The 23,317-nt window shown below is 44.4% G+C and overlaps 1 protein-coding gene across 2 annotated transcripts in view; it reads right to left on the bottom strand.

Moving 5' to 3' along the window:
- The window catches only part of MAJIN (membrane anchored junction protein), a 31,621-nt gene extending 19,877 nt beyond the window's left edge, over positions 1 to 11,744 (bottom strand). For both annotated transcript variants that reach the window (XR_009404720.1, XM_059401997.1), the window contains exons 1-3: positions 11,560 to 11,744; positions 10,936 to 11,099; positions 2,796 to 2,912 (exon numbers count right to left, since the gene is read on the bottom strand). Coding sequence is in view for 1 of the 2 variants with exons in the window: in XM_059401997.1 (XP_059257980.1) it covers positions 2,796 to 2,896 (101 nt within the window). In the remaining variant the exon portion in view is untranslated. The remainder of the gene's footprint in view (positions 1 to 2,795; positions 2,913 to 10,935; positions 11,100 to 11,559) is intronic.
- Between the last annotated feature and the right edge of the window lie 11,573 nt (positions 11,745 to 23,317).

The raw sequence follows: 23,317 nt of genomic DNA, 5'->3' as shown, positions 1-23,317 counted from the left end.
TTAAGAAACCACTGCCAAATTCAAAGTCATGAAGACTTGTCACTATGTTTTCTTCTAAGAGTTTCATAGTTTTAGCTCTTAAATTTAGATCATTGATTTATTTTTTAAAATATTTTATTATTTATTTATATTGGGCGGCAGAAGAAGAGGGAAAAGGAGTCTTTTTAAAAAATTTTATTTATTTATTTGACAGAGAGAGAAATCACAAGTAGGCAGAGAGGCTGGCAGAGAGAAAGGAAGAAGCAGGTACCCCACTTAGCAGAGAGCCCAATGTGGGGCTCAATCCCAGGACCCTGAGATTATGACCTGAGCCGAAGACAGAGGCTTAACCCACTGAGTCACCAAGGCGCCCCAGGAGAAAGTCTTAAGCAGATTCCACACTGAATGGACCCCAACATGGGTCTCAATCTCACAAGCCTGAGATCATGACCTGAGTCAAAACCAAGAGTTGGTAGCTCAACTGTGCCACCCAGGTGCCCCTAGATCTTTGATCTATGTTTAGTTAAGTTTTGTATACAGTATAAGGTAAGGGTCTAACTTTATTCTTCTACATGTGGATATCTACTCTTCTCAGAACCACTGATTAAAGAGAAGAGACTGTTCATCCCCTATTGAATGGTCTTGGCATTCTAGTTAAAACAAATTGATCAGAATGCCTGGGTGGCTCAGTCAGTTAAGCGACTGCTTAGGTCATGATCCTGGACTCCCAAGACTGAGTCCCAAATCCAGCTCCTTGCTCCGTAGGGATTCTGCTTTTCCCTCTGACCCTCCCCCACTCTCATGCTCTCTCTCAAATAACTAAAATCTTAAAAAAAAAAAAAAAAGTGACCATAGATGTGAGGGCTTATTTCTGGGCTCTCAATTCTATTCTATGGTCTATAAAGTTGTCCTAATGCCATTACCATACTTTTTGATTACCTGTAGTTTTGTAGTAAGTTTTTAAATTGGGAAGTACAAATCTTCCAATTTTGTTCTTTTTTTTTTTTTAGATTTTATTTATTTACTTGACAGATCACAAATAGGCAGAGAGGCAGGCAGGGATTTTCTACATGTAAGATCACGTTTTCCACAGATATAGTTTCACTTCTTCCTTTCTAATTTGTATGCATCCCTGTCTTATTTTTGATATTAAGGGAAAAGCTTTTTCTAAAAATGATTGTGACATTAGCTGTGGCATTTTCCTATACGGCCTTTATCATACTGAGGAAGTTCCCCTCTATTCCTAGTTTATTGACCTTTCTTATCATGAAAGGGTGCTGGATTTGGTCAAATGTTTTTTCTTTTCTTTTTTTTTAAAGATTTAATCCATCCATTTGACAGACAGAGATCACAGCAGGCAGAGAGGCAGGCAGAGAGAGAGAGAGAAGCAGGCTCCCCGCTGAGGAAGGAGCCCAATGTGGGACTCGATCCCAAGAGTCTGGGATCATGACCTGAGCTGAAGGCAGAGGCTTTAACCACTGAGCCACCCAGGCGCGCCCCTTTTTTTCTTAAAGGAGGTAAAAGTTTACTGAATACACCTCAAAGGAGTGGCAGACAGTACAGCAGAGGAGTGGCTGTCTGCCTTGGATGCTTTTTCTTTATCAGTTGGGATGATTATGTGTTTTTTTTTACCCTTCATTCTATTAATGCAGTGTACTATATTGGTTGATTTCTTTTTTTAAAAAAAAAGGTTTTATTTATTTGAGAGTGAAAAGAGAGAGCATGAGAGAGACAGAGAGCACAAAAGCAGGGGGAAGGGGCAGAGGGAGAAACAGACTCCCCACCAAGCAGGGAGCCCAGTGCAGCACTTGATCCCAGAACCCTGGATCATGACCTGAGGTGAAGGCAGATGCTTAACTGACTGAGCCACCCAGATGCCCCTATACTGGTTGATGTCTGTATGCTGAACCATCCTTGAATTCCTGGTGTAAGTCCCAGGTATATGAACAATGCCAGTCTCCTCATTAATTTTTTAGAAATATACTTGTTTTTTTTTAAGATTTACTATTTTTTTTTAAGATTATTTATTTATTTATTTGTCAGAGAGAGAGAGAGAGAGAGGGAGAGCGAGCACAGGCAGACAGAGAGGCAGGCAGAGTCAGAGGGAGAAGCAGGCTCTCTGCAGAGCAAGGAGCCCGATGTGGGACTTGATCCCAGAATGCCGGGATCATGACCTGAGCTGAAGGCAGCTGCTTAACCAACTGAGCCACCCAGGCGTCCCTACTATTTATTTTAGAGAGAGGGAGAGCATGAGCAGGAGGAGGGGAAGAGAAAGAAGAAAAGAGAGAATCTCCAGCAAACTCCCGCTGAGTGTGGTGCCTGATGTGGAGTTCGATTTCACAACACTGAGATCATGACCCGAGCAGAAATCAAGAGTCAGATGCTTAACTAAGAGAGCCACGCAGGTGCCCCTAGAAATATAGATATTTTAAATAAAATATATTATCTGTTAATATTTATTGATATATTATTTTTAAATTAATAAGTATGCTATTTTAATTTTTGTTTTAATCTTTATATGACACATATTGGCAGGTATAACCACAACTATCAAAACCTCTTTAGGATCCTTGATAATCTTAAGAGTGCAAAGGGATCCTGAGATAAAAAATATTGAGAACCCCTGCTCCAAATGTATGCCATCACTAATTTAGAAACTTACTTGAATAATAATATATGGAATATAAAATATCTGGGAAAGAGAGTCCTACATACTTCAGCCAGTCTCCAGGACTGAGTGAAGGCAGAGAAGAGATGACACATGGGAATGTACCGACCTGTATTTGCAAAGGCTACTCTCCTAGCTTTAAAATTACCTGATGCTGTTGCCGTATCTAATTTTGAATTTATACACATTGGGTCCTGCGTGAAGAAACCTCGTCTCTGGAAACGGGTAGGTGAAGGGTTTTAAACTCATACTTCCAAACGATAGCCTAATAAAACAGAAATATGAGAGAATTATTAAAAAGCAAAAGACAGTTCCTTATCAACTTTATGGTATAGGAAAGAGAGCCTGCCCAATATATAGCATCTCTTTATGAGTAAAATATTCAACACTCAACATCGGTTAGTTTTTATATTAACTGTCTACATTAATCACCTGGATCATTCTCCTACCTGCATGGGGAAGATATATGGTGATTGGGGATAATCTCTATCCTTGAAATCAAAACACCTGAGTTCAAGGCTTGTTGTTTGCCTTACACCTCAGGCAAATCACTTCTCTCCGTGAGACTAATAATAGCAACATCTGATGACTCACAAGGTTTTTGTTAAGATTAAATCTATCTCCCAAATATCTCCTGAATCTATTCTCCTCCCTTGTCCCCACTTTCCCTGGAACCTAGGGCCAGTGTGAAGAGGGCTCAAGTCAAATAATGAAACAATCCAAATGCATCAAGGTGGCATAATTAGGAAGACCTCTGCTGTTAATTTTAGATGAAGTTAAGGGATGAGCACACCGTCCTGTCACAGCTAATACAGCAAATAAGGATGTACACTAATGTTTTCCAGTGCTGCCGAGGAACGCCTTCTCTTTCCTAGCTCTCAGCCATTCTTCCTCTTTACCCGCTTGTGAGACTGCCCGTGCCACAAGAGTGCCTACTATCCTCTTAGCACTTGCTTTACTTTTCCTATTCCAGAATCTTTGCCCACTTGAGGTCCTCTCTGAGGGAAACTGGAGAAAGGGGAAAGATGGAAAAAGGAGAATGGCAGGTCTCTTCTCCTTCAAGGGGGCATTTGGGACACACTCAAAAGTAAGAATCAAGCACAGTGATCAGTGGTATTCAAAGTCATTAGGACTTTTCTGTGCTTCTTTTTACTTGCAGGGATAATAAACCCTGCATTTTCTGTCTCTTCATATGGAAGTTTAAGTAATAAATAATGAGATTAGAGGTCCAGAGTTCCTGAGGATAAAAGCTACCCACACACAACACAAAGTATTGATTTCAGAGGCAGCTAAGATGCCATAGACCGAACAGGCACAAAGAAAGAATAATTCAGGGTTGAACCTTAGCTCCCGTTATACCCCTCCTTATTTTCTCCAGGCCTTGGTTTTCTTAGTTATACAATAATAACAAAAACTAACAATAGCTTTTTGTTATGCCCTATTTTAAGTGTCTTACATATATTACCTCACTTAATCCTCACAATAAGCCGGAAATCAATAGTCTAAATTTGATAGATAAGGAAACCGAGGCACTGAGAGATGAATTAACCTCCCCATAGTTATATGAATGTTGGAATCGGGATTCAAAGTGAGGTAATACAGGGCCAGACTTGATGCACTTATCCACTTTCCCACTCTGCTTTCTGAGGATTTTAGTTTTTTTAAAAAGTACATTTTGTAAGTACTAAAATATTATATACACATAAAGGACTATTTTTATTATTCTTTCCTCCATATTACCCCAATACCATTTCTACTCAGCAGGGAAAACTCTTGTTTGGTGGAGTCAGGAGATCTATGTGCCCAAAGAATGGAATTTCCCACAATTTGCAAAGTTCATGTCTGGGCCTGCCAGTAAAGAGATATTCCAGTGTCTGATCTTGGCTGCTTGGGATTAGAATGACAGGAGGCTGGAGCCAGAGCCCATGAGACTATTTAGACTAGAATTGCAGTCAAAAGTGAAAAGAAATAGTTGGTGCCAACTGCAAAGTTACCAGAGGGGAAATATTGTTCATATCCTGAAGGGAAAGGAAAAAAAAAAAAGCTCACTGATTCCCATGTCCAAGGCATGGGAGGAACTGAACTAGATTTGATTGTGTTTTTGGTGCTAAGGTGACACTTTTTCAAAGTAGGAAAGGAGTCTACCGGTAAGACTTGGGTTGCTGCCACAAAAATTTAGCTTTCACTTATTCAGAGGGTTCTCCTAAAATGCAGTCACTCTTATCAAAGACAGAGGGCTGAGGGATCAGAGTAAAGGAAATGAAGGACATTTGCTGGAAATGACAGTCCAGAGAGGAAACTTCATGCACTGTGCCACAGCTGGTTGCCTGAGAGAGGTAAAAACAGCCCTCTCTGGCTGGGGCCTGCCTGTTAATTGCTGGCTGCCTGCTTCAGAAACAAACACCACACACACTAATTACCTCATTTGAAAATAAAGATTAGAGAGCATAATCCAGAAGAACCACGTAAGTGGTGGTGGTTCAAAGATTTCACAAGGTTATTTTCCAACACGAGTACTGCAGTTCATGACGACACTATGGGATCTTAACAGGTGAAGGGTCAGACTCTCAACCCATTTTTAGGTGATCAAAAAACATGATGGGTTTAAAACAGAAAAGATTAGAGGCAATATCCATTAGTTGGAAAGACATAAGACTTGGAAGGGGAGGATCAAGGCTTGAGTCCTAGCTCTGCCTTTTATTAGTCATTAGACCCCGAGCAAGTCACTTGGCCTCATCATTTCTGTTTCCACACCTGCAAATGGGAATATGATTATATTGTAAATAACACTTCATAAGCTCTAGAGTATTATATAAACATTAGCTTTTTGATATATTTGAAGTTTCTCTCTTAATGCCTCACTAGAAAAGCAAATTTAATAAGAGAGGAAAACTATCTTTCATCTCAGCGCAAAAATCTGACACATCCCAATCAAGAACCTTTCTTTGAAAATTCCCCCAATAATTAGCTTTAAATGACATACTGGCAAGGATGTTAGATTTTTAAAGGTTTTTAGTCATTTGTTTCCCATAAAGAAACATCTGGGTCAGTGCATGGAATCTAAAGCAGGGCTGAAGGCTCTATGAGGATAATGATATTGACTACTGCGGTGGAAGGAGATGATAAGGAAATCCTGTCATTCAATATATCTGGGGACATTTGATGGAAAAATCCTCCACAGGGTTAAAGAACAAAAGAGCTTTCATAAGCATTTATTCAAAATACATTTACTGGGCAGATCTAATACGACAGGCTCTGCGACAACTGAGGGTGGGCAACAAGATAGGGAAATCCCACTGATACTGTGGATTTACTACCCAAGTTTTAGAACTTAGATTGAAGACGGATGACCAGTTTCTCCTTTTGCCTTCACAAGTCCTTGGCTGGTCTCAGACATCTGCCTGGCTCTACTAAATTATATTCAGAATAGAGGTTCTATACTAGAGAATATTTCCAACTAGAGACTCACGGTTGCCTATAGCCTCAAGTGCCCTTCATTTTATTTTTATTTTTTATTTTATTTCATTATTATTATTTTTTAAAGATTCCACTCATTTATTTGACAGACAGAGATCACAAGTAGGCAGAGAGGCAGGCAGAGAGATAGGAAGGGAAGCAGGCTCCCTGCTAAGCAGAGAGCCCAATGTGGGGCTCAATCCCAGGACCCCGGGAACGTGACCTGAGCTGAAGGCAGAGGCTCCAACCCACTGAGCCACCCAGACGCCCCGTGCCCTTCATTTTAGAGGGTATGAGAAGAAACTGATTTCACCAAAGTAGGAAATAAGTTCCACAAGGTCACATAACTCAGAATGCAACCAGGATTAGTTCTCCCCAAGACTGCTGATTCCTTTGGCCCACACATTTTCCATTACAACACATCACTGTCAGTCACTTTATAAACTGTAATCCCTGGTTATCTCTTAATTGTGGATGACTAGAGACAAACTCAATCTGGGTACAAAGGGATCAAATCAAAATGTAAGCTTTTCTGATTAAATGTTCTTAGAATTATTTCTTGGAGGTGTTAAAGGGTCACATTCACATTTGTTTGTCTTCAAGCTCTATTTTCAAAAGGAACTATTCTCGGTTTCTTCACCTTGCAGAGTGACTAGGACAGCTAATGAAATAATGAAGGTATAATTGCTTATTGTAGCACTCTACACAAAGGTTATTCTTTACTTAAAAACAAATCAGGGCACCTGGGTGGCTCAGTTGGTTAAGCCACTGCCTTCAGCTCAGGTCATGATCCTGGGGTCCTGGGATCAAGTACAGAATTGGGCTCCCAGCTCCTCGAGGAGTCTGCTTTTCCCTCTGACCTTCTCCCCTCTCATGCTCTCTCTCTCAAATAAATAAAACCTTTTAAAAAATGTTTTTAAAAAGCAGTGTTAAAATACGGGACAAGAAGATACTAATCTAAGACGACCCAGGATACTTTCATGCTTATCAATGTCATTTTTCCTCATTAGGTTTCTTCCCACTCTTTAGACACAATCTTTAAAATGCTCTTGGCATTTGTTCAGGAATACATTTGCTCTTGGAAGTGTCAGATTTTGTTTTGTTTGAGAGGGGAGGAGTAACTAAAACTAACAGAGAGGTAGGAAGATGCCCCAGAATGAAACTAAAAGGCCTACTGGACAACTCAATAGACCAGAAAGGAGTCTAAGTTAATCTCTTCTGCTACTTTTGGGACCGAAGTGCCACTTCCACTTACATCTTAACCATCCTAAAAGCTATTGGAAAAACTGCCTTTGGTCGATAGGTCCAGATCTGTGCTCCCTATTCTGGAAAAACAATAGAATGATATTGCTTCTCTCCACCCTAACCAGAAGCTGTGGCTTGTTTAATAACAATCAACCTATTAGCATTTTAACATTATAGTGCAGAGCTCTAAACATCCTACCAACTCCAGGAACCCGAAAAGCATTTGGATGTAAAACTGCTGGCAAAGAAAGACATTTTATTTTTTGGTTACACCATTGGGTGAGTTGCCCTGAAGCAGTTCATGTAGGAAAGAAAATTTTAAATGGGGGGAAAAAGTACCAATAGTTTCAGAAGGACAAGTGGTGGAGAGAAAAGAACATCTTCCATAATTTTGAGCTAAAAACTCTTTAGTCTTTGATGTACCTATCTCAAGGGTCTTAGTGACAGAAGACTAATAAAGTGTAAAAAGAAAGCTTCTAAAATATACAGCTTTGTTCTTGCCATGAAACAATGGCAGATTCTGAAGAAATTAAGTTAATAAGAAAACGAAATTACTTTTTATGTAAAGACAGCAAATTTCACACAGGAAATTTGAAATATCTTACTAACTTTAATCCAATGCTGGTGAGATACTGGGGAAATAAGAATTGTATTTACAAAAAGATGTATCTGACTTGAGATCATCTTCTAATTTGGCCAAGATCATACAAGGGCAAGACTAAAACTCAGATGTATTGCTAAAGCAAGATAGTCTAGCTGATTATGAACTGGCCTACACACCATATTAGCCTCAATTCTTTATATTTTACCACCTAAGCCTAGCTCTCAAATAAGAAAATCAGTTATTATTGCTAAGAAACATAAAGCTTTGTACTTTGAAAAACCATCAAACCATAGGGATCTGATGGTGAACTGATCTTAACAAACAATCTCATATTTATAAAGCACTTTCAATGTATATAATGCTTTCCTGTCCCTATCCCACAAGATCAAAAAACCTCTATTAAAGTAGGAAGGCAGATTCAGCTATTTTATACTCTAACTGCTCTCTTCATTTTTACTTGATTTCTCTCATTCTCATGTTCATTCAACATTCACTCATTCGGCTCACAAATAGTCACATACATACTATGTTCCAGAAACGAAGTGCCAGAGATATAGTGGAGATAGTAAGAACTTGGTCCTCACCTGCAAAGAGCTTACAAATAATTTTAAGTGTGATGACTGCTACAAAAAGGAATAGGGTGATGTGGCAACATGATAGAGACTCTTACCCTAGAATGGAAATCATGGAAGCCAACTGTAAGTAACAGACTCACATCTGAGGGATGAGTATGAGTTAGGGAGGCACCAACAGAGAGTGGGTCTGGGGTGGGTACAGGAAACAGCAGATGTAAGAGTCCTCAACTGGGAGAGAGCATGGCACTTTCAAAAGACAGAAGTGTAGTGACCCAGAAGATAGTGGGCAAAAAGGACAGTGCTATGAAAGTAATAGAGAGATAAGCAGTGGGTCAGCTGGCATACATCTGAGAGCCTACTATGCACTAGGCACTGTTTAGAGTAGGTAACAAGAAAGAGCATGTTTAGAGTAGGTAACTAGAAAGACATGATAACTTGTCTTTAAGGGCTTACATTTCAGGTGTGGAGAGCAACAATGAACACATAAATATAACCTGAAGTACTCCAAGTACTCTAAAGAAAAGAAAATAGGGCTTTAGAGTAAAGAGTGACTGGGAGGCTGGTTTAACTACTGAGGCCAGGGAAGGCCTTTCGGACAAGATCACAGCGGAGTTGAGGCTTTCGTGGAAAGTGGAACAACCATGCAAAGTCAAGAGGAAAAGCATGTCAAGGTGGAAAAAAAACCCAGCAAGCACAGATGCCCTGTGATGGGTGGTTTAATGGATGGAAAGGTCAGTGTGACTAGAGCACAGAGAATGTAGACAGGCTAGAGGGAGATGAAGTGAGAGAAAGGCAGGAACCAAAACATGTAAGGTCTGTAGGCCACTGTAAAGAGTTCAAATTTTATGGTAAGGGTTTTAGAAAGAAAAGTGAAATGATTTATGCTTCAGAAAGATGAACTGTACATGGGGTACCTGGGTAGCCCAGCTGGCTAAGTGTCCAATTCTTGATTTTGGCTCAGGTCATAATCTCAGGGTCATGAGACAGGCCCCCCCTCGTTGGGCTCCAAGCTGGTTGGGGAGTCTGCTGGAGATTCTCTCTCCTTCCCCTCCAACCCACGATCATGCACTCTCTCTCTAAAATAAATAATCTTAAAAAAAAAAGGTAAAGAAAAGTAAAAAGAAAGATGAATTGTACAAAGATAAGAGTAAAAGCAGGGAACCAGTCAGGAAGCTTTTGTAGTAATTCAAAGGAAAGATGCTGCTGATATTGACTGGAGTTTCAGTAGTTAGTGAATAGTTCGGGTATATTTTATCTTTTTGTTTTGTTTTGTTTTGTTTTAAAGAGCCCCATGCGGGACTCGATCCCAGGCCCCTGGGATCATGACCTGAGCCGAAGGCAGAGGCCCAACCCACTGAGCCACCCAGGCGCCCCGTTCGGGTATATTTTAGACTGATGGCCTAGGTGTGGGAATCAAGGATAGCTCTTATGTTTTTAGCCTTTGCTAGTTTATTAGGTAGATAATGGTACATACCCTTTACTGAGCTGGGCAAGGATTCTAGGGAGAGAGATTTGTGGAGAAAACTCCCATCATTCTGTTTTGGTTAAGTCTGAGAGGCCTTTGAAAGATTTTTTTTTTTAAATTTATTTGACAGAGAGACATCACAAGTAGGCAGAGAGAGAGAGGAGGAAGCAGGCTCCCTGCCAAGCAGAGAGCCCAACGCGGGACTCGATCCCAGGACCCTGAGATCATGACCCAAGCTGAAGGGAGCGGCCCAACCCACTGAGCCACCCAGGCGCCCTGAGAGGCCTTTTAGACATCTTGGTGGATATGCCAAGAGGGTGGTTGCCTAGTGTGCAAAGATGGAAATCAGGATGGAAATATAAATTTAAGTCATCCGTGTTTAGATGGTATTTAAAGCTACTGAACAGATGAGATCATCTAAGAAGCTATAGCTAGAGAAGGGATGAAGGCCTTACTTACAATCCAGGTTATGACTCATGGAGTCTAGCCTAAGAGCAATAGGAAGGCACTGAAGGGTATAATAAAGAAATGACCACACAGCTGTGAGTTAAAGATGTGTGTATCTGGTTGTACTGTGGGAAATAACCCAGAACAAGAGCAGATTTAAAAAAAAAAAAAAAAAAAAAAGGGACCAGGACCAGCCTGTGGTTCAAGGCAGAGGCTGGTAAGGAGGCTGGTAAGGAGCCTGGTTTGCAAGATGCCTAAGAAGTCGTCTAGCTATGACTGCGTGAATTGACAGGGGAGGCAGAGAGAACAAAGATCATTCCTAGTTGCTTGAGCAACTTATTGAAGAGGAAAAAAGGGCCAGTTCCTGGAAAAGGTAGCCTTACAAAGTAAATTTTTGAGGGAGAGGATATGAAGTCCTTATTGGGACATGCCCAATGTCGAGGTGCCAGAGAGAGGTTTTAGGTGGACTGCTGGGGTCCTGTGGCGGGTGTGCTACCTGCGGGTGCGCAAACGAAGGAATCAGGTTCAGAAAAGCCGAGGAGGTACAGGCAGCTACGGGCGCTGGAATCCTTCCACTTTCTCCGATGCCAAGATTCAGTGAACACAGACGCCTCACCGAGGGCCGTGACTCCAGTCTCTACCCCCGAGGTGCAGTCAGGCCTTAGAAGGCAGAAACTCGCTGAGATCCCGAAGACACGACGGGCAAGAAATGTCTCCATGGGACAAGTCTTGCTTTCATGGCAACCGCGAAGCCTGGGTCCGAGGGAGGCTGCAGACCCGAGCGCAGCTTTCCTTCCCGGGGCGGGAGGGGGTCCCAAGTGGGGGAGGTGTCCCAAGTGGGGGAGGTGTTCCAAGAGGGAGTGGGGAGGGGGGTGTTCCAGGAGGGGGTGCGGCCAGAGGCAGCTCCGCGCCCCGCGCCGCTCGGCCCGGGAGGCGGGTCTGCACCGGCGCGCCCCCGCCCTCCCTCGCACCCTCGCGGCCCGCAAGCGGCCACGGCCTGGCCCTCGGGGTTGGGGGTGCGGCTGCGGAGCGCCGGCGCCGGGGCTGTAACTCTCCCTCGGAAAATTAAGGCAACGAAGCGCGCACCTCAGGGGAGAACCAGGGCGCTGTGGGCCGTTACCTCATACCCAAGAACTTCCCGGGCCCGGCCGGGCTCTTACACAGGCTAAGGGTTCTTCGCGCCTCGTAAAAGTGGCCTCGGCCTCGGCTGCCACGAGAGAGCGCCCCCGAAAGGGGCCGGCGTCGACTGCGCTCGAAGCGCGTCTCGTGAGCTCACTCACTCCCCGCCCGAGATTTGGCTTTTGCCGCGCGCCCGTCACGCGTTCTGCGCGCGCGCAGCTGCGCTTCCTGCGCCCTTTCTCGGCCGACTGGGCGTTCTGCGCATGCGCAATTGCTCTTCCTGGCCTCGCCCAGTTGGCGCGCTCTCCGAGGCTGGCCAGATGTGCGCGTGCGCGGTGCGGCGACACCGCCCAAAGGTTGGGCGGAGCCGAGGCTGGGAGTGACCCATAGCTCCACCCGCCGGGACGCAGGCTCTTGGCGCCTTTTTGTCACTATGCAGCCTGTACACATTTTTAAAAAAAGATTTTTATTTATTTATTTGACAGAGATCACAAGTAGGCAGAGAGACAGGCAGAGAGAGAGAGAGAGAGAGGAGGAGGAAGCAGAATTCACATGGAGCAGAGAGCCCGATGTGGGGCTGGATCCCAGACCCTGGGACCGTGACCTGAGCCGAAGGCAGAGGCTTCAACGCACTGAGCCACCCAGGCGCCCCTGGCCTATACACTGTTGTTCATTAATCGTGCACACAGTCCCTGCCGTGGTCCGGTCAGGAGCTGTCTACCGCGGAGTTCCTACTACGTGTGGAACATCGTGCAAGCACTTTCTGTACTCTCTCTCCTTTGATCCTGTCCATGGTGTTGTAAAGCTGTTATTAATATCTTAATTTTAAAGAGGCCTGGGAATGGGAGCGACTTGTGGAGGTGCAAGAACACGAACAGGGATCTCTGATTTCAAAGTCCAGCACCTTCCCTTCCACTTCCTGCTGATCAAATTCTGACCATGTTGTGAATTATTAAGCGATTTGGCCCCACATCACTGGAGGGGTAGGAGGGCTGGGTTTGCTGCGTTCCTGATCACGGATGGACCATGATCGCAGTCCCAGCTCATACCTATAGTTCTCCTGCATTCTTCTGCCTTCCTCTTCACGCTCTTGCTGTGCCTCTGCTTGGAATGTCTCCCCTACCCCCTCCTAAAAGCTCTACTCCACAAGCCCAGATTGTAAGCTCTTCGAAGGCTGACTCTTGTATATCTTTTGTACACAGGAAACTAAGCTCCTCCTATTGGGTAGTACACATAAATTCCTGGAAAAGGCGAGGCAGGAAAAGAAAGAAAAAGAGTGGGTGGAGGGCGGATGAAAGACGAAAATTGGTCTCACGAGGGCACCTGCTCCATCTTAAGAAGGCATCTGCTATGCAGTGTCCCAATAAGTGGGGCTTGTGGGAAGTGTGACCTGGTAATGCCAGATCTGATTTTCACGGGAAATTTCTCAATTAAAAAAAGTTGGCAACTGATTGAAAAACTTGAATATAATGTGGACTGAAACTAACACATGTGTGACTCTGACCTTCCTTGGCACAGAGTAAAAGTTGACCAAGCCAGTCAGACTTGAGTCCCAGGCCAGCACAGCCTTTGGCATCTGTTGTGCACATATCCCTTGCACAATCCATGCTTGGGAACCAAGAGAAAGACCCTTTTTTGAGCAGGGGCAAGGGATGGGGTCCATGCAGAGTAAAGGAATCAGGATTCTGGTGAGGCTGGAGAAAACTGTTCTGTGCCTGTTCTGTTTACTTGTAATCTACCTACGTTGATATTATTTGTAGCTAAGATTATAGTAGGCAAGGTTATGAGTCTTAAATGGCCACTTGTGTGATGTACATAATTTCCTATGGAGGATGGCAGCCGGTCGGGTGTGATGGACAGGGGAAATAACCAACCAGTGGACACAAATACACTTTAGTTTCAACCGGACTGGAGGGAAATAGGCAGAAACCCAGGGATTCTAACCAAAAGTCTTATTGCAACCCCAAATGACCAAACATCCAACTTCCTGTCATCAACAATTTCAGTGTATCAAGTGAAATAAAAGGAACACGCAAACACTTTGAATGAGTAAGACTGAATGGTCTTCCAGGGGACAGATACAAGCACACACTGCTGTAGAGGCATGACAGCAGCACTTGGAGAACCGGAGGCAGCCTCCCAGCCCAGGTGGTCCACGTTATTTCTTTCCAGTTTGAGGAGGGCACCAATCCCATGGTTGGGTACCATCTTTTGTGATGAGGCCAGGCTCCTTTCACTGGGGCTCTGGCTGAGGGTCCATAACGGGATGGAGCTAAAGGAAGGGATTCTTACCTGAGATAATAGGAGACCCTTGGGCCAGAAAAGTGGCAGAGCCAACACCTAAGCAGTAATGTTAAGGGCCAAAATTCCAGGAGGAACTTAGAGCAAGTGGTGTTATCGAGAAGGCGGGCTGTGATAAGCATTTCAATTAAGAGGGTGGATTCAGGAATCCTGAGCCCAGCAGATAAAGGGATAACAAATATTTACTCAATCAACAAATACTTATTTGAATAACTATAAGCACTTTTCTAGCCCTTTGGCAATACATTAGTGAAGAAGACAAAATTAGCTGTCTTTATGGAGATGACCATGAGATCAAACTATACAGGAGGATTGTAGCTTGCTATCGTGAGCCAGCCAGGAGGGCTGTATGACCCACTGACCTTGCCTAAAGAGCTGGAGGGGACACAGACACTGTGACACTGGTCGCTGCAGACAAGACAATGGGAAGGGAGCCCCTTGTGGGCCTGAGGACTGCCTTGTCCCTTGGGATTCTTCTTTACTTGAAACTGGTATTACATTTTTTATTATTATTTATTATTTTTAATTTTTAAAAAAGATTTTATTTATTCATTTGAGACAGAGACAGGAAGTTTGAGCAGGGGTGAGAGGCAGAGGAAGAGGAAGAAGCAGACTCCCTGGCAGATAGATGGCAAGGCCCGGAGATTATGACTGGAGCCAAAAGCTGATACAGCCATCTGAGCCACCCAGGCACCCCAAAACTAGTATTACATTTTTTTAAATTACATGTAGTACAATTTACTGTTGTTGGTGTATATGTCTATGATCTTTTTTAATTTTTTTTTAATTTTTTTTAAAGATTTTATTTATTTATTTGACAGAGAGAAATCACAAGTAGTTGGAGAGGCAGGCAGAGAGAGAGAGAGGGAAGCAGGCTCCCCGCTGAGCAGAGAGCCCGATGCGGGACTCGATCCCAGAACCCTGAGATCATGACCTGAGCCGAAGGCAGTGGCTTAACCCACTGAGCCACCCAGGCGCCCCGTCTATGATCTTTTTTAAGGTTTTATTTATTTATTTGACAGAGAGACACAGCTAGACAGGGAACACAAGCAGGGGAGCAGGAGAGGGAGAATCAGGCTTCCTATCGAGCAGGAAGCCCGATGTGGAACTCTATCCCAGGACTCTGAGATCGTGACCTGAGCTGAAGGCAGTCGCTTAACCCAGGGCCCCAAGTCTATGATTTTTTTAACATACGCATAGATTCAAGGATAGATCAGAATAAAGAACGGTTTTGTCACTCCAAAATTTACCGCAGGTTATCCCTTTGTAGTCAAATCCCCCCTTCCACCCCAACCACTGACAAGCTGTTCTCCACTCCTGGTTTTGCCTCTTCCAGTGTGTCATGTACATGGATTCTCCAATAGGTAGCCTTTCGGTATTGGGCTCTTTCTCACTCTTTCTCTGAGTGATACATTCAGATTTTTGAATGTTGTATATCTCGGTAGCTCATTCCTTTTTATTGCCAAGATATATCCAATTGTGTGGATATTTCACCACTTTTTAATTATTTGCCCATTGTTGGACATTTGGGTTGTTTTCCATTTTGGGGAATTTCAAATAGAGCTTCTATAAGGATCGACATCCCAGTTGTCGTATGACCTTAAAAGGCTTCATATTTCTCAACAGATACTGAGAATGGGGGTCGCTGGGTTGTATGGCAAGTGTATGTTTGACTTTGTAAGAAACTACTAAACTGTTTTCCAGAGTGGCTGAACTGGTTTGCATTCTCATCTGCAGAATATGAGAGTTTGGGTTGCCATGTGTCCTTGTCCATTTTCTGTTTTTTTTTTTAATTTTTTATTTTTTATAAACATATATTTTATCCCCAGGGGTACAGGTCTGTGAATCGCTGTCCATTTTCTGTTTTAATTTGGGGGGGGGCATTCTTATAGATGTTTGTGGTATCTAGTTGTAGATCTAATTTGCATTTCCCTCATGACTAATGATGTTGAGCATCTTTTGATATATTCTTGGGATTCTTGAGAATTAATAAACTTGTACTGCAACTCATAAACCGATCCACAGTGCTAGAGAGACTTCTATGGATTCACACATGGCCTGGCAGACTGGAACATTTTAGCAGCAGTGCTCGGCACATGATAATAGGAGTCAGAGCACATAGGCTAGATCTGTCCAGCCAGCAAGCAGGTGGCTAGAGGCTCCTGGTGGCTGAGCACGGTCTTGTCTGTTCCATGCTTTAGAGAGAGGCAACTGCCTTTGCCTTCAGGACGTGCCCCTTGTGAGACTCTATATCGTTCCTGCCATGGTTTTTCCCCTGGATCTCCTATTTAACATCTTCTTTTCTTTGCTAAATGACTGTTTATTGCAATGCACTCTGCATGCCAGGCACTGTGCTAGGCTCTAGGGTCACAAAGTTGAAGAAGATTCCTACTCCCAGTAGGTTCTCATTCTAACAGGGGGATTAACAAAAAGCAGCTTTTTACTTTTAAAAAATATATTTTTGGGGGCGCCTGGGTGGCTCAGTGGGTAAAGCCGCTGCCTTCGGCTCAGGTCATGATCTCGGGGTCCTGGGATCGAGCCCTGCATCGGGCTCTCTGCTCAGCAGGGAGCCTGCTTCCTCCTCTCTCTCTGCCTGCCTCTCTGCCTGCTTGTGATCTCTCTCTGTCAAATAAATAAATAAAATCTTAAAAAAAAAAATAAAAAAATAAAAAATATATTTTTTATTTACTTATTTGTGAGAGAAAGTGAGCTCACAAGCAGGGGGGAGCAGCAGGCAGAAGGAGAAGCAGACTCCCTGCTGAGCCAGGGGCCCAACATGGGACTCAATCCCAGGACCCTGAGATCATGACCTGAGCCAAAGGCAGCTGACCCACCAAGGCACCCCCCGCCTCCCCCCGGGGAGGATGATTCTTAACCAGCTAGGAGTCGAGAGGGCTTCCTGGAAGAGGAAAGACCAAAAAGGGGTCCTGAAGGATGTGTGGCTGTTGGGCTAAGAGACACAAAGAGGGCATTCCAGGCAAAGGGACAAAAGACCCAGAGATAAAAAATAGCATGTTGTGTGTGCACTTCGGTGAGAAGCTCAGTTTTACTCGGATCTAAGGATAGAGGTGTGGAATGGCAGGAGATGGAGTGAATGAAGGAGATGGGGCTGGATCATGGAGAAACTTGTGCTGAGGCACGTGAATGTATCCCCAAATCTATAAGGTGTTTCTAAAAGCTAGGTTTTGGGGGACACCTGGGTGGCTCAGATGGTTAAGCATTTGCCTTCGGCTTAGGCCATGATCTCAGGCCTCTGAGCTCTCAGATCTCAGGTCCTGCTCTTTGGGGAGCCTGCTTCCCCCTCTCCCTCTGCCCCTCGCCTCCCTTCCAGTCCCTTCTGTGCATGCTCTCTCTTTCAAGTGAATAAATAAAAATCTTTAAAATCAATCAATAAATAAAAGCTAGGATTTTGGTGGGGCTCAGTGGGCTACGCATCCAACTCTGGATTTCCATTCAGGTCAGGATCTCGACCTTGAGATGAAGCCCCGTATGGCACTCTATGTGTAGAGTCTGTTTAAGATTCTCTCTCTCCCTGTGCCCCATCCCACCTCTTATATGCGCTCACTCTCCCTCATAAATAAATAAATAAATTTTAAAAATAAAAGTTAGATGTTGGTTTTAGAAGTGCCTTCCTTTTCTACTTTGTTGATTCTATCTCATCCTTCAAGGCCCATCTCAAAGTCCTCCTCTTCTGGGAAGTCCTCTCGGATCGCTCTAGCCAGAAAGAACCACTCCTTCCTGCTGCTCTTTGCCCTGCTTTGCACTTTCTAGTCAGTCTGCCTGGAGGGTGGCAGATATAATTTGTCCCACTTTGGGCTCCTCATGATACTCGATGCTGCGCCAACTCATAGAAGGTGCTAATTGACGAATGTGAATGAATACGTGAATGGAGGAAGTTTTGGGGGCAGCCCAGCTCCAGAATCTGATCATACTAGTCCTCAAATTTGAGCACGCGTCAGAATCACCTAGAGGGCTTGTGGATTGCTGCAATTAGCCCCCCAAGTTTCTGATTTATAGGTCTGGAAGGCGGGGGGGGGGGGGGGGGACCTGAAAATGTGCATATTGAATATGCAAAGTTCCCAGGCAATCACATGCTGCTGGGGAAGACCACGCTCAGGGAACCTTCGATGTGGCTGTGATTACAATTCACGTGCCTCTCATAGCCAAGCCGTGGGCCAGGCATTATCAAGAGGCCCTCATTGCTGCTTCTTATCATAGCCATCTGACCACCTAACCCTTCAGAGGATCCCTTCCTGGAATTTCCTTAGTCTTGCCCCTGGTCCAGCCTTTGGAGCTGGAGCTGGGCATTAGAGTGCCCTCTCCTGGTCCGTTGCTTCCAGGGACTTCGTAAGGCTTCTCAGAGGAACCCTGGTGACATGGGTTCCTTAACAGGCTTCTCTCCCGCTGAGTAGTTCCACCATCGAGCCCCAGAGGACAGAACAAATCCTGGGTGTGACCTGTGAGGAAGCCTGGGATATAGCACGGCTCTTTCTAATAGGGTCAGAAAGGGGTCTTGTCTCCTTTAAGGGCTGCTGCTTCCTGGGCCTCTGCAGCTCCCCATCTACCTCTCCCAGGGTGGGAAGGAGCCCGTTCATTAACAACTCCACTTCCTGCAGCACCTGGGGCTCCCCCTCCCCGGAGTCCCTGCCACCTCCTTTGGGCTTCCCAGGTCAATTACCAGAGCCAGGTGATAGTCCTCAGCCCTCAGCTGGGGGAGGCTGGAGGCCAGAGACTGGCCTGGTGGGGCCACAGGGAAAACTGGCACAGACAGGCAGCCCTGTGCCTTTAAGAAAATGTTGTGTTGAATTAAATAAGAGAATTTTAGCTTTGGGATGCCTTGGCAGTCACCTAGGTTAAGTTTTTCATTTTGCAGGGGTTCTCCTTGCAATATCCTGACAAGCAGTTGTGCAGCCTCTGTGTGGATATTCCTGGTAATGGGAACTCACTATCAAATAAAGCATTAGATTGATAACAAAATATGCCTTTCTTATTTTTTTTTAATTTTATTTATTTGACAGGGAGAGACACAGTGAGAGAGGGAACACAAGCAGGGGGCGTGGGAGAGGGGCAAAGCAGGCTTCCTGCCAAGCAGGGAGCCCAGTGTGGGTCTCCATCCCAGGACCCTGGGGATCACGACCTGAGCCGAAGGCAGATGCTTAATGACTGAGCCACCCAGGCACTCCAAAATATACCTTTCTTCATAGAACCTGGGCTTGACTGAGAGATCTCTTTCGTTGGTTATCTTTGCCCTAGGGTCTCTTCCCTATCTCCCCTAACCAGGTAGACACAAGCCCAAGACAGTGAACAAAGCCTGCAGAGCTTGAGCAAGCCATTGAATATGCTAGATCTAGGAATGACCTCTCCAGGGAGATTTCAGTATTCACTGGTGTAGAAAAACAATAGGGTGCAGACCTTTCAAAATGGAATGAAATTCTGCATGAGCGCACACAGAGATACCCACAGTCCCCTAGCAATAGTCTTCTTTCTGCATTGTAGGATGCCCTCCAAAAGGCACTGAACCACTAATCCAAGAGGAAAGGTCTCAGGTTCTCTCCTGCTTGCAGTCCTTTATAGCTGACCCAAGATCAGTTTCTTCCCCTTTAGCTTTCCTTGAGAGCAGATTCTGATCTGTCCATGGTTCTGATTGTTAATGGATTTCACTGGACAGCCATGTGGGTCCTTTCACTCATTTCTTCACGATCACTAACATTTATTGAGCACTTACTATGTGTCAGAGACTGTGATATCCTCCTTACATTTAGCCTCTTTTTACTGAAGTCTATCAGATGTAATGAAGAGCACAGATCATAAATGTACAGCTTAATGAAGTTTCATACAGTGAATCCATTTCATACATCGAACCAAAACAAAGATCAAGAAATAGAACATTATCATCACCCAAGAAGGCCTTTCATCTCCCCTTCCAGGTGCTACCCTCCAATTGTAACCACTGCCTTGACTTTTGACAGCACAGATTACTTTGTTCCTACTTCTATACTTTATTTATATAAATGGATCATACAAACTGTCTTCTCTTTTGTGTCTGGCTTCTATAGCCCAACATTATGTTTGTGAAGTTTATTCATATTGTTCTAGATGGTTGTGGTTTATTTACCCTTGTTGCCATGTAGCATTACCTCGTGTAGAACATTCCACAATTTAGGGTCACCTGAGTGGCTCGGTCATTAAGTGGCTGCCTTCAGCTCAGGTCATGATCCCAGAGTCCTGGGATTGAGCCCCACATCATGCTCCCTGCTCAGCAGGAAGCCTGCTTCTTCCTCTGCCTGCCACTTCCCCTGCTTGTGTTCCCTCTCTCGCTGTGTCTCTCTCTGTCAAATAAATAAATAAAATCTTAAAAATAAAATTCCGCAATTTATTCATTCCACTGCTGATGGGGCATTTGAGTTGTTTCAAGTTTTCTACCACTATGAATATTGCTGATAGAAACATTCTTGCTCATATCTTTAGATGAACAGATGTCTTTCTATAATATATAAGATATTTCATATACATGGATATATGGATATGTATACACATACATACATATACATTGGGTGGAATGTGGTACATTTTTCAATTCCCATCTTTCAGATGAGAAACAGAGCCTTGAAGAAGTTGACCTAGGAAGTAGTAGGACATGAGCTGGGATATGAATCCTATCCTGTCTGGCATTGGAGCTCAAGTTCTCTAACCATCATGCTTTACTGCCTTCCAGTGCATGGGCCATTTAAAAGTATTCATGATGCTGGGGCGCCTGGCTGTAGAGCATTTGACTCTTGATCTTGGGGATGTGGGTTAAAGCCCCATGTGAGGTGCAGAAACTATGTAAAAACAAAATATTTTTAAAAATATTTTATTTATTTATTTGACACAGAGAGAGAAAGAGAAAGGCAGAGATCACAAGTAGGCAGGGGGGCAGACAGAGAGTGAGAGGAAGCAGTCTCCCCGCCGAGCAGAGAGACCCATGTGGAGCTGGATCCCAGGACCCTGAGATCATGACCTGAGCTGAAGGCAGAGGCTTAATCCACTGAGCCACCCAGGCGCCCCAAAATAAAATCTTTAAAAAAAGAAAAAAAGTACTCATGATGTGCCAGACTGGTTGCTGCTATTGAGGGAGATAAAAAGATAGGAAGGCACAGTCATGTAAGAAAGAAAATGATAGATGGGTGTGATAGGAGTCTGAGGGAAAGGGGGTTAATTTTATCTTGGAAGATCACAGGAGGCTTCCTAGAGGAGAAAGCGCCTAAATAGAAAATGCAGGGGTCAGATTATGGGCATGCCAGGATGATGAGGGAAAGAGTGCCAAGCTGAGAGAGTCTGGGGGCAGAAGAAGAGGAAGTCCTCATAGAGTCACAGCTGCAAGGGCCCTCAGGGGTCACCTTGCCCAGTCCCTATTGTCCATGCATCCATTTTTACATTGCTGACTTCCAAATTGATATACTCAGTCTTGACCATCACCCTGCTCTCTAAACTCTTTTCTATTTAGTTGGATGACAAACAGGCATCTCAAATTAAGATTGCCAAGACAGGGCTCCTGATTTTGTCCCCACGCACTCTAAACTGCTCCTCTTCCCGTCTTTCTGGTTCTTTGAAACTACCAGACACCAACTACTCAGGCCTCCAACAGCATCATCATGCTTCCTTGCTCCGTTTCCCTGCATCCAATCCATGAGCCTCTCCCATCAGCGATATCTACAAAGCATACCCTGAATGTGATCTCTCATTACCACCTCCCCACTACCACCCTGGCCATGATTACCATCACCACTCATCTGGATGACTGCAACGCCTCCTTCCTGCTTTCCCTGCATCCATGCTCCTTTGGAAGGCCACAGAGAGAAGCCTTCTTTGCCTCTTACAGGTTCTGGTGGTTCCAAATGTTCCTTGGTTTTGAGTTTCCTAACTCCAGTCTCTACCTCTCTCTCCATGTGGGTTTCTTCTCTGCACCTTCTCTTCCAATTATTGATGACCTCCTTTTATTGGTCATTAAATTTAGGGTCCGCCTGGATAATCTACAATGATCTCATCTTAAGGTCCTTAATTACATCTGCAAAGATCCTCTTCCCAAATAAGGTCACATTCATAGGTTATAGATGGACACAGCTTTTATGGATCCATCATTCGACTGAGATGAATCTCAGAAGCTAAGAGAGTTTAAATTGAGTTTAAGCTTTAGTTCTCCAGTGAGTGATTACTTTTCAAAGCGTGTTAGACTCTTGGCCTGCACATACTTGCTATCTCAGCACCGACTGTCCATGCACCCCTTCAAAGGTCATTCTGTGGAGGGAGTGTCTGCTGCAAGGCTAACTTGGGGCCATGAGTCTAGCCAGGGACCTTGCCACTACCCCAAACGCACCAGATCATTGCTGGGGTATAGCCACCGTGACTAAGGGCCAAAATAGTTTCCTTCTGAAAAACAATCTTCCCAAAGAGAGCTAGCTACCGGCTATGCTGGTAACAAAAGGAAAAAGACAGGATCCAAGAAAGTGCTGGTTTTGACCAAAGAGGGGGTAGGTAACCATCCCCAGTGGTTCCCCCCTTCCTGGTTTTTATGCCCGTGTGTAATCCCCTCCCCTCAAGCATAGGCTGAGGCTACAATACAGTAAAAGTGTCCGGATCATTTCTAAAATTTCCGTGGCTTCTGTATTGCTCACCTTTTCTCACTTTCCAGCTTGCTTTCTGCGAGGGAAGCCAGCTCCCATGTCGAGCTGCCCTGTGGGAAGGCCCACATGATAAGAAACTAATCGCTCCTGCCAACAGCCTACAAGAACCTGAGGTCCTTGGTCCAGCAGCCCGCAAGGAACTGAAACCTGCCAACAACCTTGCGAGGAGGCTTGGAAGTGGACTCTCTGAGGCCCGCGGACAGCCAGTGAGTGAGCTTGGAAGCTGATGTCCCCGCCCCAGGTGACCTTCCCAGTGATGCAGCCTTGGCCAACACTCTGACTGGAGTTCATGGAAGACCGTGAGCCAGATGACCCACCCTGAGCCATGCCCAGATTCTTGCCCCCACGAAAACTGCGAGATGCTAAGACATTTGTCAGTTAAGCCACGACATGTTGGAGCAATTTGCAGAGCAGTGATAGATACATTCAGAAATAAACTCCGAGGATATATTCAACCATGTTGAAGCCTTATGCTATAATAGTAACTGTGTTTACAAATTTGAGGACTCACAGATATTAGCTCATATCCCTTCCCAAGAATCCTACAACATCTTCACCCACTCCTTTTCTTTTTTCTATTTTTAAATAAACATAATATCAAACTATAGTGACAGTTACACATTCTATTTTTTTCTGCCTCATGTGTTGAGCGTTTCCCCATCTCATTTACTATTCTTCAAAGCATTCTTTTTCCCTCACATCTCTTCAGCGGCCCATTATAGGAATGCATCAAAGTTAATTTAGTCACTTCCCTCCCTCTTTTATGTTTTGAGCTTAAGGTGGGGTTTTAATGCC

Source organism: Mustela nigripes, chromosome 1, assembly GCF_022355385.1.
Source record: "Mustela nigripes isolate SB6536 chromosome 1, MUSNIG.SB6536, whole genome shotgun sequence".
NCBI lineage: Eukaryota > Metazoa > Chordata > Mammalia > Carnivora > Mustelidae > Mustela > Mustela nigripes.
This window is presented reverse-complemented; position numbering and strand designations above follow the sequence as displayed.